Source organism: Schistocerca gregaria, chromosome 4 (assembly GCF_023897955.1).
Source record: "Schistocerca gregaria isolate iqSchGreg1 chromosome 4, iqSchGreg1.2, whole genome shotgun sequence".
Taxonomy (NCBI): domain Eukaryota; kingdom Metazoa; phylum Arthropoda; class Insecta; order Orthoptera; family Acrididae; genus Schistocerca; species Schistocerca gregaria.
This window is the reverse complement of record NC_064923.1, coordinates 229,277,065-229,289,256: the sequence shown is the minus strand read 5'-3', so window position 1 is coordinate 229,289,256 and position 12,192 is coordinate 229,277,065. Positions and strand designations below refer to the sequence as shown.

Below are 12,192 nucleotides of genomic sequence, written 5' to 3'. Positions count from 1 at the left end.
AAGATAGCAGCCCGCTGTCCCAATAGAAACAAAGGAAGCAGTGGAAACATTGGACTTAGGATCGTAGCGAAGGCAACGATCTAACCATCATTGGGCAAGATCATATTGAAGAGTTCTTTTTTGTGAATGCTACGGTATGGTACTCGTTGCAAACTGCTACGGTAACATATTATCAAAATCTCCTGAGGAGGTTAAGCAGACTGTCAAGCACAATTTTGGGTTTTGCACTTACATCTGTCTCTGTCATGTGCGACCGCATGAGGGGGAGGTGGGGAGGAGCACTTGCCTGGCTCTCCTTCCACCGGAATCTGGAGTACAAAGTTTTTATTCTTTGAGTGGATAGCCATCAATTCTCTGCTGCATAAGTTTTTTGTATCATCAATAAAATTTAGTTCTTGTGGCATGACACGTCCCGACACTAACATCATTTATATCAAAAGCGGCAATTTTAGTATCCCCGCCCGCAATAAATTTCTGCATACGCTCTTAGCACTGCCAAGTCATTTTGGCCACTGTTGGACTTACTCCTTTTACTCAGCACATGCAGAAATAACAATGGTATATATTTTAATTTCGACGTAGACTATCTCATTGTCGGCAGACTCAGGTTCTGTTACAAACGACACCATCTGCTCGCAACAGTACGACCGAAACCATTGTCTTCTCAATCAGGAGCGCAGCATTGTGCCACTGCACATTTTCTATTGTAGTACCGAAGAGAATTTTAAACTTGTATGGCTATTGTCACGCGTAATAAGACGCAAAATGGGTTACGATTTCCGTCTGTGCACACAATGCAAGGCACTCCATCTCTAACATCGCAGTATCATTACTGAAAGGACGCAACCGCAAAGAAAAATTCCCCCCGGCCACCGAAGTCTACGCTTCGCTCTGCATTGCGCTTGCGCAGTGTGACGCATCTTCTGGGAACAATGACAGACAGATTTCGATTTTTACTCACTGGTGAGAGGCTTTCCTTCTGCGAGCTGTAACTAAGAAATACAAGCTATATTATTACTCACTACTGAAATCTAGCGGAAAGATTCATATGTATGGTACCGGTACTTTGAACGCAATGATAGTTATACAAGAAATAATCACTAGCAACATTATGACACCGTCAACTGCTCACTCGAAGAAGACATAATTTACTTGAATTCTGACAAAGCATGGCTTTCTGATTATCCCCTACTCGAGCAAATGGTAATTCAAAAGTTTAATGCTTGAAAAATATTGCTCAAAATGCAAATCTGGAAAATACGTTTATGATGCTTACCAACATAACTAAATATAAATTATTATGCTCATTACCAACATAACTAAAAACAACTGTGTCTATTTCACCGTCAAAATACTTCGCTGGAGCTCTACTAACCATAGATAAGACTGAAAAAAACATATTTTCAGCTCCGATTTACAGTATATGACCGTATAACATTTTTCAATGAATAGCTTTTAAAAAAAAAATCAGCTACTTCTTAATTTGGCCAGCTACAAACAATTACGAAATCAATGCTTTATCGTTATCTGTAATGTTGGTTATCTTTATGCAAAAGCATGAATTCTCAAATGGGCACGTCCACATTTTGACCGCTCGCAGAACGTAGTTCGGCAAAATAAACATCTCATTCACTGTTCAAATGTTACCTGCAGTTTCCATGAGTATCTAAATAACTCTGTTACATTTCACTCAACTGTAAATCCATCCACAGCCAAATAAACAGAACAACAAATAAAGCATGAAGGAAGATTGTATAGGGTTTTAATTAATAGGCAAGCACCGGTAACTTGAACGGCCTCTTCAAATTCCAGTGGTTGTCATTCCGTTTAAGGAAACCACAGAAAAATCATAAGGTTATGTGAACATTTACTAAGCAGTAGTAAAGGTTTAAGAATTATAGAAATGATATTATTGCCATTCACTTACGAATAACGTTTCGGTTTCGCGCTAAAAGCATAGGTGAGACGCTGCAAATATATAAACATACTCCACCCCATGTACAATTTTGAGTATCCTTCCTTCTCAAGTCGATAGAAACAGAAACCAAAATAAGGCGCATCAATTCAATTGTTTCTACTTACAAAGAGTGTAGAAGTGGCATACTTCACAATTCTTCTTTATCCATACTCATACGTCATTTCAAAACATTGTCACCTACTGTATACAGAACTGTCAACAACTTCCACACACTGATTATCTTTGAATGAGTAGTTGTCAGAATATCTTTGTTTACAAGTCATAGATATAGAATAACAGTGACTACAAGACACTGTTGCATCTTTGAGGAAGGAAAGGAGGATTTTTCGAAAGAATAATTTGGTTTTCATCCATTGAACTTCGTGAAATATTAGTGTCAGTTGTCAGATTTAATACTGTGATTGATGCAAAAGTGTGCTGTGTTAGTAAATGTATAAAACATTGTGAATTACGGGTTCAGTGCGACAACTAAGTACGTAATGTCGTGTGCGGGACTCTTACAAAAGTCGAGAATTATGTTCATGTGTAATGTTTATTTATTTGTGAAATTAATGCTTAGTGTAGCATCGTGAGTGTCACATGTCGAGCCCCCAACGAAACATTTCCCAAAACACATGCTTCGAAAATATATACTTTTAATTGGTGTACCGCAAAGCTCTTTCCAAAACACTCGTAGTACGATTTGATGTCCTCAGGTATCGGAAAATGTGACGACAGCAGCTATACATGGTACTATAATTTCATATATTGATTGATTGATTTTTATTGCCCAAGAACAAAACATTTATAAGGATGTTAAGCTTGTATAAGCAACGTCAATAAATGTACAAACAACAATGACAATAAATACACAAATAATTAATCTATGTTAGAAATTATGCTCACAGAAATCTTCCATTGTATAAAAACAATTTTGAATTAATAAAGTTCTTACAAATATCTTAATTTTTTTCAGCTCCAGGCTCTTAACTGACACTGGTAGTTAAATATCTTTACAAATGTGTGTGTGAAGCTGTTTACAGTTTTGGTATATCAGCAGTAGTCTTTTCTTACATCATTACAGTGTCGTGTGTTATAACTATGTACATCAGAATTCAGATCAAAACTAGACAAGTTCTTTTTAATGTACAAAAGACATTGAAATATGTGTATACATTGCAAGGTCATAATACTAAGTTTAATAAATAATTCTTTACAGTGAGTTCTAGGTGGTACTTTACATATCAGTCTGACAGCTTTTTTTGGGCTGTAAATAAGCATTTTGAGTAGCAATTATTTCCCCACAAGATTGCCCCATAAGTCAAATGAGAGTGAATATAACTATAGTAGACAGAAAGCAAAATTTTCTCATCTACTGTTGCTTGTAATTTTCTGAGCATAAATTTTTGGTGTTAAATAATTCACATGTGGCTGCCAACCTAAATTATTTTGCAAAACAATACCAAGGAACTTTCCAGGAACTGTCTCTAAGGTGATTCTGTTGTTACAAGAAATGTTTAATTCCTGTGTTATATTTATGTTCATAGGCAGGCTATTGGCATTGCACCAGTCAGAAAGTATATCTGCCCTGAGTGAGGTAGAGTTACTTATGTTATTGTTCATAGGCACTGTAACACTTAAACTGATATCATCTGCTTACAAGTAACAGTTTGTAGTATCATCTATTACATTGCTAGGTAGGTCATTCATGTATAATATGAACTAGAGGGGGCCCAAGATTGACCCTTGAGGAACACCATGGTTAACGGGTAAGAAACTAGAATATTGGTTATTGAAGTAAACAGTTTGAGATCTATTAGATAAGAATGACAGAATAATTTCAACAGCAGAGACTGAGAAACCTACAGGTTTTAATTTCAGCAGCAGAGTGTTGTGGCACACAGTGTCAAATGCTTTTGATAAATCAAAGTCTTTGTACCTATAATAAATTTTTCTTCTTTTGCTTCAAGACAGTTACATATGTAGCTCATAACAGCATCACATATTGATAGATTTTTACTAAACCGAAACTGACTATTTGAAAGTAATTGATGAGAATCTAGAAAATTGATTATTTGAATACTCATTAGTTTCTCAATGCCCTTGGATAAAAGTGGGCCAAGAGAAACTGGCCTATAATTGCTAGGCAAATTATTGTCACCTTCTTTGTGGACTGGGATTACTTTAGCTACTTTTAATTTTTCATGGAAACAACTTTCATTAAAGCAGTAATTTATGATGTGACAGAAAAACTCTACTATATTATGATTACTATGTTTCAATATTTTAGAGCTGATGTAAATATCCAGTGAATAACTTTTGCTAAGAGAAAGAATGACAGAGTGTACATCTTCTACACAAATGTGTTCAAAATAAAACACATTTTCCATAGCATTTTGGTTTTTATAGGCAACATCCAAATAGTAGCTAGGTTCATGTTTACTATCAGGTATCTTAGTAACCACACTATCTACACCGTTTACAAAATAATGATTAAAACTATCATAACTAATTTTGGCTCTAGATACAAATTCTTTGTTACCCGATGCTAGATTCTCATTAGCCTAATGATTTTCCACATTTCTTTTGGTTTATTAATAGCTTGTGCAACCAATTTGGAATTATATTCTAATTTATCTTTCTTAATACCCATTCTGTGCTGACATTTGCATTCTTTATATCTTTATTTGGCATGCAGACAAGATGAATTCTTTGCTAGGTAGTGGAAATCTTTACTTTGATCTTTAAGTCTTCGTAGTTCCTGTGTGTACCCCTTATTTCTATTGATAGATGATACCCTGCTCATTTTAACACATTTGTTCTTTAGTGGCAGGCCAATGTTAACTGCCCACTTGAATAATTCAAGAGCGTTGTTGAACTGGTTTTCTGCTCCAGTGTTACCATACACACACAACCAATTAATTTCTCTGAGTCATTTTAGAAAAACAGATACATTACAGTCACTAATTGTACGTTGTGTCTTATAAATCACAGAAGGCTTGGTGACATTAAAAATCATTGCATCCATGTTTCCAAGAATAATAATTCCATGATGATCAGAAAGAAGAGTGACGATCACATTTGTACTGTATTTTGAAGAATGAAAAGTTGTAACAATATTGTCTATACAAGTACCCATGTTTACACTACCAGGTCTCGAGATTACATTCTTCAGCATGATATTCATCCCATAGCTTTTAACTAAGCTGTTTATTTCCAAGTTGTCAGAAGTACTGGATGTAAATTAATATTAAAATCAGCCATTAGAATTATATTAACTTTCATTAAAAACACTGTGTTTAATAAGATGTACAACCTTTCAAAAAATTCTCTCTTATTTTCCAATACTGGGGTTCTGTAAATACAGATAAAGGCTGTTCTGTAAGTCACAATGTAACAGGCAGATATTTCAAAAGTTTCCTCCACAGATAAATTTGTTACACTTGGTAGTGGCTCAAAAACAAGGTGGTTCTTAATTAAAATGGCAGAGCCACCCCGTTATTTATCTTTACGGCAAAAGTAAGAGGCTACTTTAAAATCTGGAATGCCTTCAAGTTGATGCCATCAGGGTTCATGCAATGTACAGCTAAACCAAGGACTTCTATTTGCTTTTCCTGAATAGAACATGCAATGCATCTGTTTTATCTAATAAGCCCTGAATGTTAAGAAACATAATCTTAGCAGTATAGTTAGGTACAATGTTATCAGATTTCGAGATACTGCCTGCTGAACTATTTATTGGCTGTTTTTTTTTTAGTATGGGTGAGGCCCTGGTCAACAGGAAGTTACCAAGCCTGGTCTGGACTAGGCTTGATAAGTGACCTACATTTCCCTGGTTTTTTAAACCTACTTTCATTTTACTATATTGGATTGATGTTGAATTACTCTCACTTACTTTAGTGCCATAGTCTAATACTACTTTTTTTGGAAAATTCAAGAATTCTTTCACTTACATTTTTTTACCAAGACTGTTCAGGTGAATATGTAATGTATGAAATCTACTTCCTAATCTCCTGAGGTCCACAAATAATACATTTGTATATTTCTTACAAATATTTAACATAATTTCATTTGCTTTTCTTACTTCTAAATTGAAGCAGGACCACATGGGTAGATCATGGCTGTGAGGCACAGAGAAAACTAGGACATTAGTGTTTCTTAAACGATGTAATGTTTCGTTAAGGGAAAGCTGAAGTCTTCTTGTTTCATTCTTAGCCACATTGTTTGTGCCAGCCAGGAACACTGCAACACATTAAGAATCTAGATCATCCATTTCAGCTTTTCTTGCTGCCACATCTTGGAAACAAGCATTTGGCTTAATTGTACTAGTGATGCCTTGTAGATACTTTTCTCTCATCACTCGAGCAATATTTCTTCCATGGCTGTCTGCATATATACATATACACACTTTCTTGTTATTGCACGGGCCAGGCCTAGGTTGGCTGTTAAACAATAGGCACACCATGTCAGATTCTTCTGCTTCTTGTAAATCTGACAATGCTCAAAAGAACATTTTATTGACAAAGTTTCCGTTTTGTTTTTCTGGGCCACAGCTCTTCCACTACCACATTTCAAAACAGTTCTCCCATCTGAATCGTCTTGTTTATTTGTATCTGAAGCAGTAATCTGCTTGGTATTGTTTACGTGAGATGTTCCTGTATCACTGTTATTAGGTTTTGTTAGTTCACACATTGCATTGTTGCTGTTGTTATTAGCGTTTTATGCCTGCAGGAATCGCATCATCATTCTTACATTGATTGCCAGCAAGTGTTATTCACATTAGGACTTTGTTGTTTAGTACTTAGTTACGAAGCAGATTTTCAATACCAGCGATAAAGTTATGACTGTTATGACCATTCCATAATCTTTCGCAATGGTTTCTTCATGAAACCACCCTTCTCTGTCGCTCATGACTTGTAGTACCCAATTTTTAATTTGAAACTCATTCCATTAGTGACACTTTAGGAAGGTGATTTCCTGGGACAGCCTCTTGATTTTATTACTGTATTACAGGGTGGTCAACATGTTTTTTGGCCACAGTTTGTCGGTTGCCAAAATAAAGCGGACCACCGTGTTGCCGAAAATGCTGCCAAACATGATATCCCTCATCTTAGTGACTGCTTCACAGCCTGTGCCATATGGATCCTTCCCACCAATACCAGCTTTTTGGAACTGCACAGGTGGGAACTTTCCCTGCAACATATCCTACATTCCCGTAACAATCCTGGTCTCAACCTTTGTTAGTGGGTGGCCTGCCGACTGGCCCGTGCCCGCCACGCCAACTCCGAACTTAGAATATTTCCCACTCGCCACAACTTGCCTGTTACCTCACAAGTTGACCAATTGGAGTTGTGACTTTTGATACTGTAGTTATAGGCCACTATGTTTTTTCATTTTGTGAAGGGCACAATTTTACACTTCCGAACATTTAAAGCAAGTTGACTAGAAAGTACTTCATTGTAAGTAACGGCATCATCTCTGAAAATTCTGGGGTTAACCTTTATATTGTCTGCAGGGTCATTAATATACAGTGTGAACAGCAAGAGTCCCAGTGTACTTCCCTGGAGCAAATCTAAAGTTAGTTCTAAATCTGTGGATTACTCACTATCCAAGATAATGCTCTGCATCATTTTTACCAAAATACCCCAGTACAGTAACAGTTTGCTTTACAGCACATATGGTTGCACTTTTGATGATAAGTATAGGTGTGCCGTATACCATCATAGCTCTGTGGTCAGCTTGTGTGGCTGCTGTGTGGAGGACCTGGGTTTCAATTCCAATATTTCCAGGGGATTTTTTTGTGGTGGAAGGACTGGAACATAGTGCATTTAGTCTAGTGACGTCATTTGAGGAGCTACTCGAATGAGAAGTAGTGGCTTCAAGCTCAAGAAAGCCACGAATGGCTGAGAGAGTGGATGTATTGAACCCAGGCCTCTCCAAACCACATCCAGTAACGCCATTGGCAGAGACTATCTTGTCTATTGGTCAGTCCCGATTGGCCCATCATGGCTAAAACACAGAGCCCTGTTTTGTAGGTTTAGTACTGAGTTGAATGCTTTTTGGAAATCAAGACATGAGGGAAATCTGTTCCAAATACCTCATGTTTGAGCTCAGACCATGTTCCAATATTCTACAATAAATGGATATCAGGGATCCTCATTGGTAGTTTCGTGTATCACATCCTGCTATGCTTGTAGACTGGTGTGACCTGTGATGTCTTCCAACCACTGGGCACAACAGCAGATGGGGCGCCAGTGTTCCAGTCCCTGGCAGGTCATTGGTTTGACCTTCTGAGGCTGACGCGGGGTCCACAGCCAGCCAGCGGCAGGCTACTCTTTGACTCACCGCATGCAGTTGTCTCAGCTCCCGACACCCGCCGGAGACATTCCGAAGCGAGGCCCGCAGTTTCTGACGTTGGATTGTGGGCACTCATAATCACCGCGTACTTACATTAGTCACATTGGAGAGAAGAAGCAGCAGCAGGCTGCTCGCGGCTCACACCGAGCAGCACTGAGTCAGCAGGGACGTAGACCGTTCAGCCAACACCTGGCATCATGATGACGATGCACTCTGCTGGTGTACAAGGTCGACACACAGCGCATTGCACTGGGGCGGTGGCCTGAGCATTGTGGGACCCTGTGACGTGGACTGAGGTGAATGGGGTGCTGTAGATCAAAACAATAAGTCATTTGGAAAGCTCGGACGAGTTTTAATACGGCACCTCCTGTCACCCATCCATTACATTTGGTGTCTTCCCGCTACATTTGGTCATCTTGATACATTTGGTGACAGAAGTCGCCACTACACCAGTGACACTAATATCTATATCACTCATCATTCCAGTGGTGCGAGAATAAAAAGGGGCAATACTCTTCAATTGTTGTTTGTAAAGGAACAGTTGAAAATGGATGTCGGTGTTCCTGCAATTTCCTTTAATACCCTCAATTTCAGCCCTTGTCTATCCATGAGTGTGGACAATTACATTAGTACCACTAACAGCCTTTAATTACATTATATTTATGTATGACTAGACTTTCTTTGGATTTTGTGAGAGATGTTTTGATAATATTCTGCTATGGAAATCATTGAAAGCTTCATACAATGTTTTCTTGGCACCCAAATCATTTCATTCAGCATCTCCCCATCCACAGGGTGACCCAGGAGGAATGGTCAGTTTTCAGGTAGACTACAAGAACAATTGGTCAAAGGAAAATAAAGTCTATTAAACATGGGCTCGAAAATGCATAGCACGTGGTCATGTTCACTATTGGGTCATTCCATGTCAAATCATCTAGACATTTGAGGAAATGACACCCATCATTACGCAAATCCCTGAAATTTTGGATAGTGGAAGTTTACCTAGATATATTCACATTTCCAAAATACAGGGCTATTACAAATGATTGAAGAGATTTCATAAATTCACTGTAGCTCCATTCATTGACATATGGTCCTGACACACTACAGATATATAGAAAAACTCATAAAGTTTTGTTCAGCTGAAGCCGCACTTCAGGTTTCTGCCGCCAGAGCGCTCGAGAGTGTAGTGAGACAAAATGGCGACAGGAGCCGAGAAAGCATATGTTGTGCTTGAAATGCACTCACATCAGTCAGTCATAACAGTGCAACGACACTTCAGGACAAAGTTCAACAAAGATCCACCAACTGCTAACTCCATTCGGCGATGGTATGCGCAGTTTAAAGCTTCTGGATGCCTCTGTAAGGGGAAATCAACGGGTCGACCTGCAGTGAGCGAAGAAACGGTTGAACGCGTGCGGGCAAGTTTCACGCGTAGCCCGCGGAAGTCGACGAATAAAGCAAGCAGCGAGCTAAACGTACCACACCCGATGGTTTGGAAAATCTTATGGAAAAGGCTAAAGCAGAAGCCTTACCGTTTACAATTGCTTCAAGCCCTGACCCCCGATGACAAAGTCAAATGCTTTGAATTTTCGGCGCGGTTGCAACAGCTCATGGAAGAGGATGCATCAGTGCGAAACTTGTTTTCAGTGATGAAGCAACATTTTTTCTTAATGGTGAAGTGAACAGACACAATGTGCGAATCTGGGCGGTAGAGAATCCTCACGCATTTGTGCAGCAAATTCACAATTCACCAAAAGTTAACATGTTTTGTGCAATCTCACGGTTTAAAGTTTACGGCCCCTTTTTCTTCTGCGAAAAAAACATTACAGGACACGTGTATCTGGACATGCTGGATAACTGGTTCATGCCACAACTGGAGACCGACAGCGTGGACTTCATCTTTCAGCAGGATGGTGCTCCACCCCACTTCCATCATGATATTCGGCATTTCTTAAACAGGAGATTGGAAAACCGATGGATCGGTCGTGGTGGAGATCATGATCACCAATTCATGTCATGGCCTCCAGGCACTCCCGACTTAACCCAACGCGATTTCTTTCTGTGGGGTTATGTGAAAGATTCAGTGTTTAAACCTCCTCTACCAAGAAAAGTGCCAGAACTGCGAGCTCGCATCAACGATCCTTTCGAACTCATTGATGGGGACATGCTGCGCTGAGTGTGGGAGGAACTTGATTATCGGCTTGATGTCTGCTGAATCACTAAAGGGGCACATATCGAACTTCCGTGAATGCCTAAAAAAACTTTTTGAGTTTTTGTATGTGTGTGCAAAGCATTGTGAAAATATCTCAAATAATAAAGTTGTTGTAGAGCTGTGAAATCGCTTCAATCATTTGTAATAACCCTGTATAAATGTTGCAGGTCAAATACTTTTTCACTTATGATAAATAGAAGTTGTACAGTTTCAGGAATTCAGGCTTTTATAGGTGAGCTCCTTTATAATTTAAAAATGCAATAGTTTTTACAGTTTTTGCAGTGGAAGCTTGAATTTTGTTTAGTTAAAGAGGAAGGTTTATATTTTTATCGTCATGCTTCTTGTAATGAATATCCATCATCTACATCTCAGAAAAACTGTAAAAAATTTCTTTTAAACAAAATCCTTGCATGGACATTATAATTTTTTGAAGGTATTTCCCCCTCAAGATACATTTGAAAAATTTACAATATTATTATAAATATTCCATTATGTCACACAAAAAGAATCAGTTTGGTAGAAATAATGAAAAACAACATTATTGTAAAAGAAATATTGAAGTTGCTAATTCATGACTAACTAATTAATGGAAAATGTCATATAAAGATGTGAAACAATTACTAACAAAGAGATAGAGGGGCTGGCCAGTACTTACCTCAGCTCAGTACAGCTGATAGAAACACAAAAAACAACCGAAAATTTAAGCTCCTAGCTTTCGGAATAAATGTTCCTTCATCAGGGAGGAGAGAGGGGAAAGAAAGGGAAGAAGGGAAAGTGGATTTAGTTACTCACAACCCAGGTTATGAAGCAACAGGGAAAGGAAAACAGGGAAGGTAGCAAGGATCCTTGCTACCTTCCCTGTTTTCCTTTCCCTGTTGCTTCATAACCTGGGTTGTGAGTAACTAAATCCACTTTCCCTTCTTCCCTTTCTTTCCCCTCTCTCCTCCCTGATGAAGGAACATTTATTCCGAAAGCTAGGAGCTTAAATTTTCGGTTGTTTTTTGTGTTTCTATCGGCTGTACTGAGCTGAGGTAAGTACTGGCCAGCCCCTCTATCTCTTTGTAACTAATTCATGACTACCGTGTCTCCACTAAATTGCTGAAGTTGGCTACATTAGATTTCCCTAGGAATAAATCATATCCGAGAACACTGTTTTATTGCTACTACATGTATTGCATCATCCAGTTCCTTTGTTTTGAGTCAAGTGTTCACTGAGCATGCAGTTCTGAGCTCTTGTACTGAGATGTACCCAGAGTTAATTATTGGTTAAAATTCAGTTGTTGCAGTGTTTAACTATTCAATCCAAAACAAAAGTAAGTCCCCTAATGTTACAATAGTAACGTGAACTACTTTTGTAATGAGACAATAGGATAGAATGATTTTTCATTATTTAATTACATTTTAGGTTACAGCACTCATCTTTTGAATTATTTATGACAAATATTGGTTTTATGACTGAAGCAGTGTGGAAAGTACAAGTAGGCAGTGTTTTCTTGGGCAGTATCTGCAAGATATATTGATAATACCCGCACTTGTGTGAATGAACTGACCAATGAAGAACAAGAGCTTTTATTATGGCGAATAACAGTCATTCACACTGAGGCTTAAGTGTTTCATGTGTGTGATAAACACAAAGATAGGTACCTGCACAATGATTCTCTCT

The 12,192-nt window shown here is 38.3% G+C and overlaps 1 protein-coding gene across 2 annotated transcripts in view; it reads right to left on the bottom strand.

Moving 5' to 3' along the window:
• Positions 1-2,231, bottom strand: part of LOC126365831 (protein pellino) — a 399,652-nt gene extending 397,421 nt beyond the window's left edge. Inside the window, exon 1 of one of the 2 annotated variants that reach the window (XM_050008461.1) lies at positions 2,083-2,231. In XM_050008461.1, coding sequence (XP_049864418.1) covers positions 2,083-2,102 — 20 coding nt within the window. In that variant the 5' untranslated portion in view covers positions 2,103-2,231. Of the gene's footprint in view, positions 1-1,927 lie in introns of both variants that reach the window. The other variant, XM_050008458.1, reaches the window with a different exon arrangement.
• Positions 2,232-12,192: the final 9,961 nt, after the last annotated feature.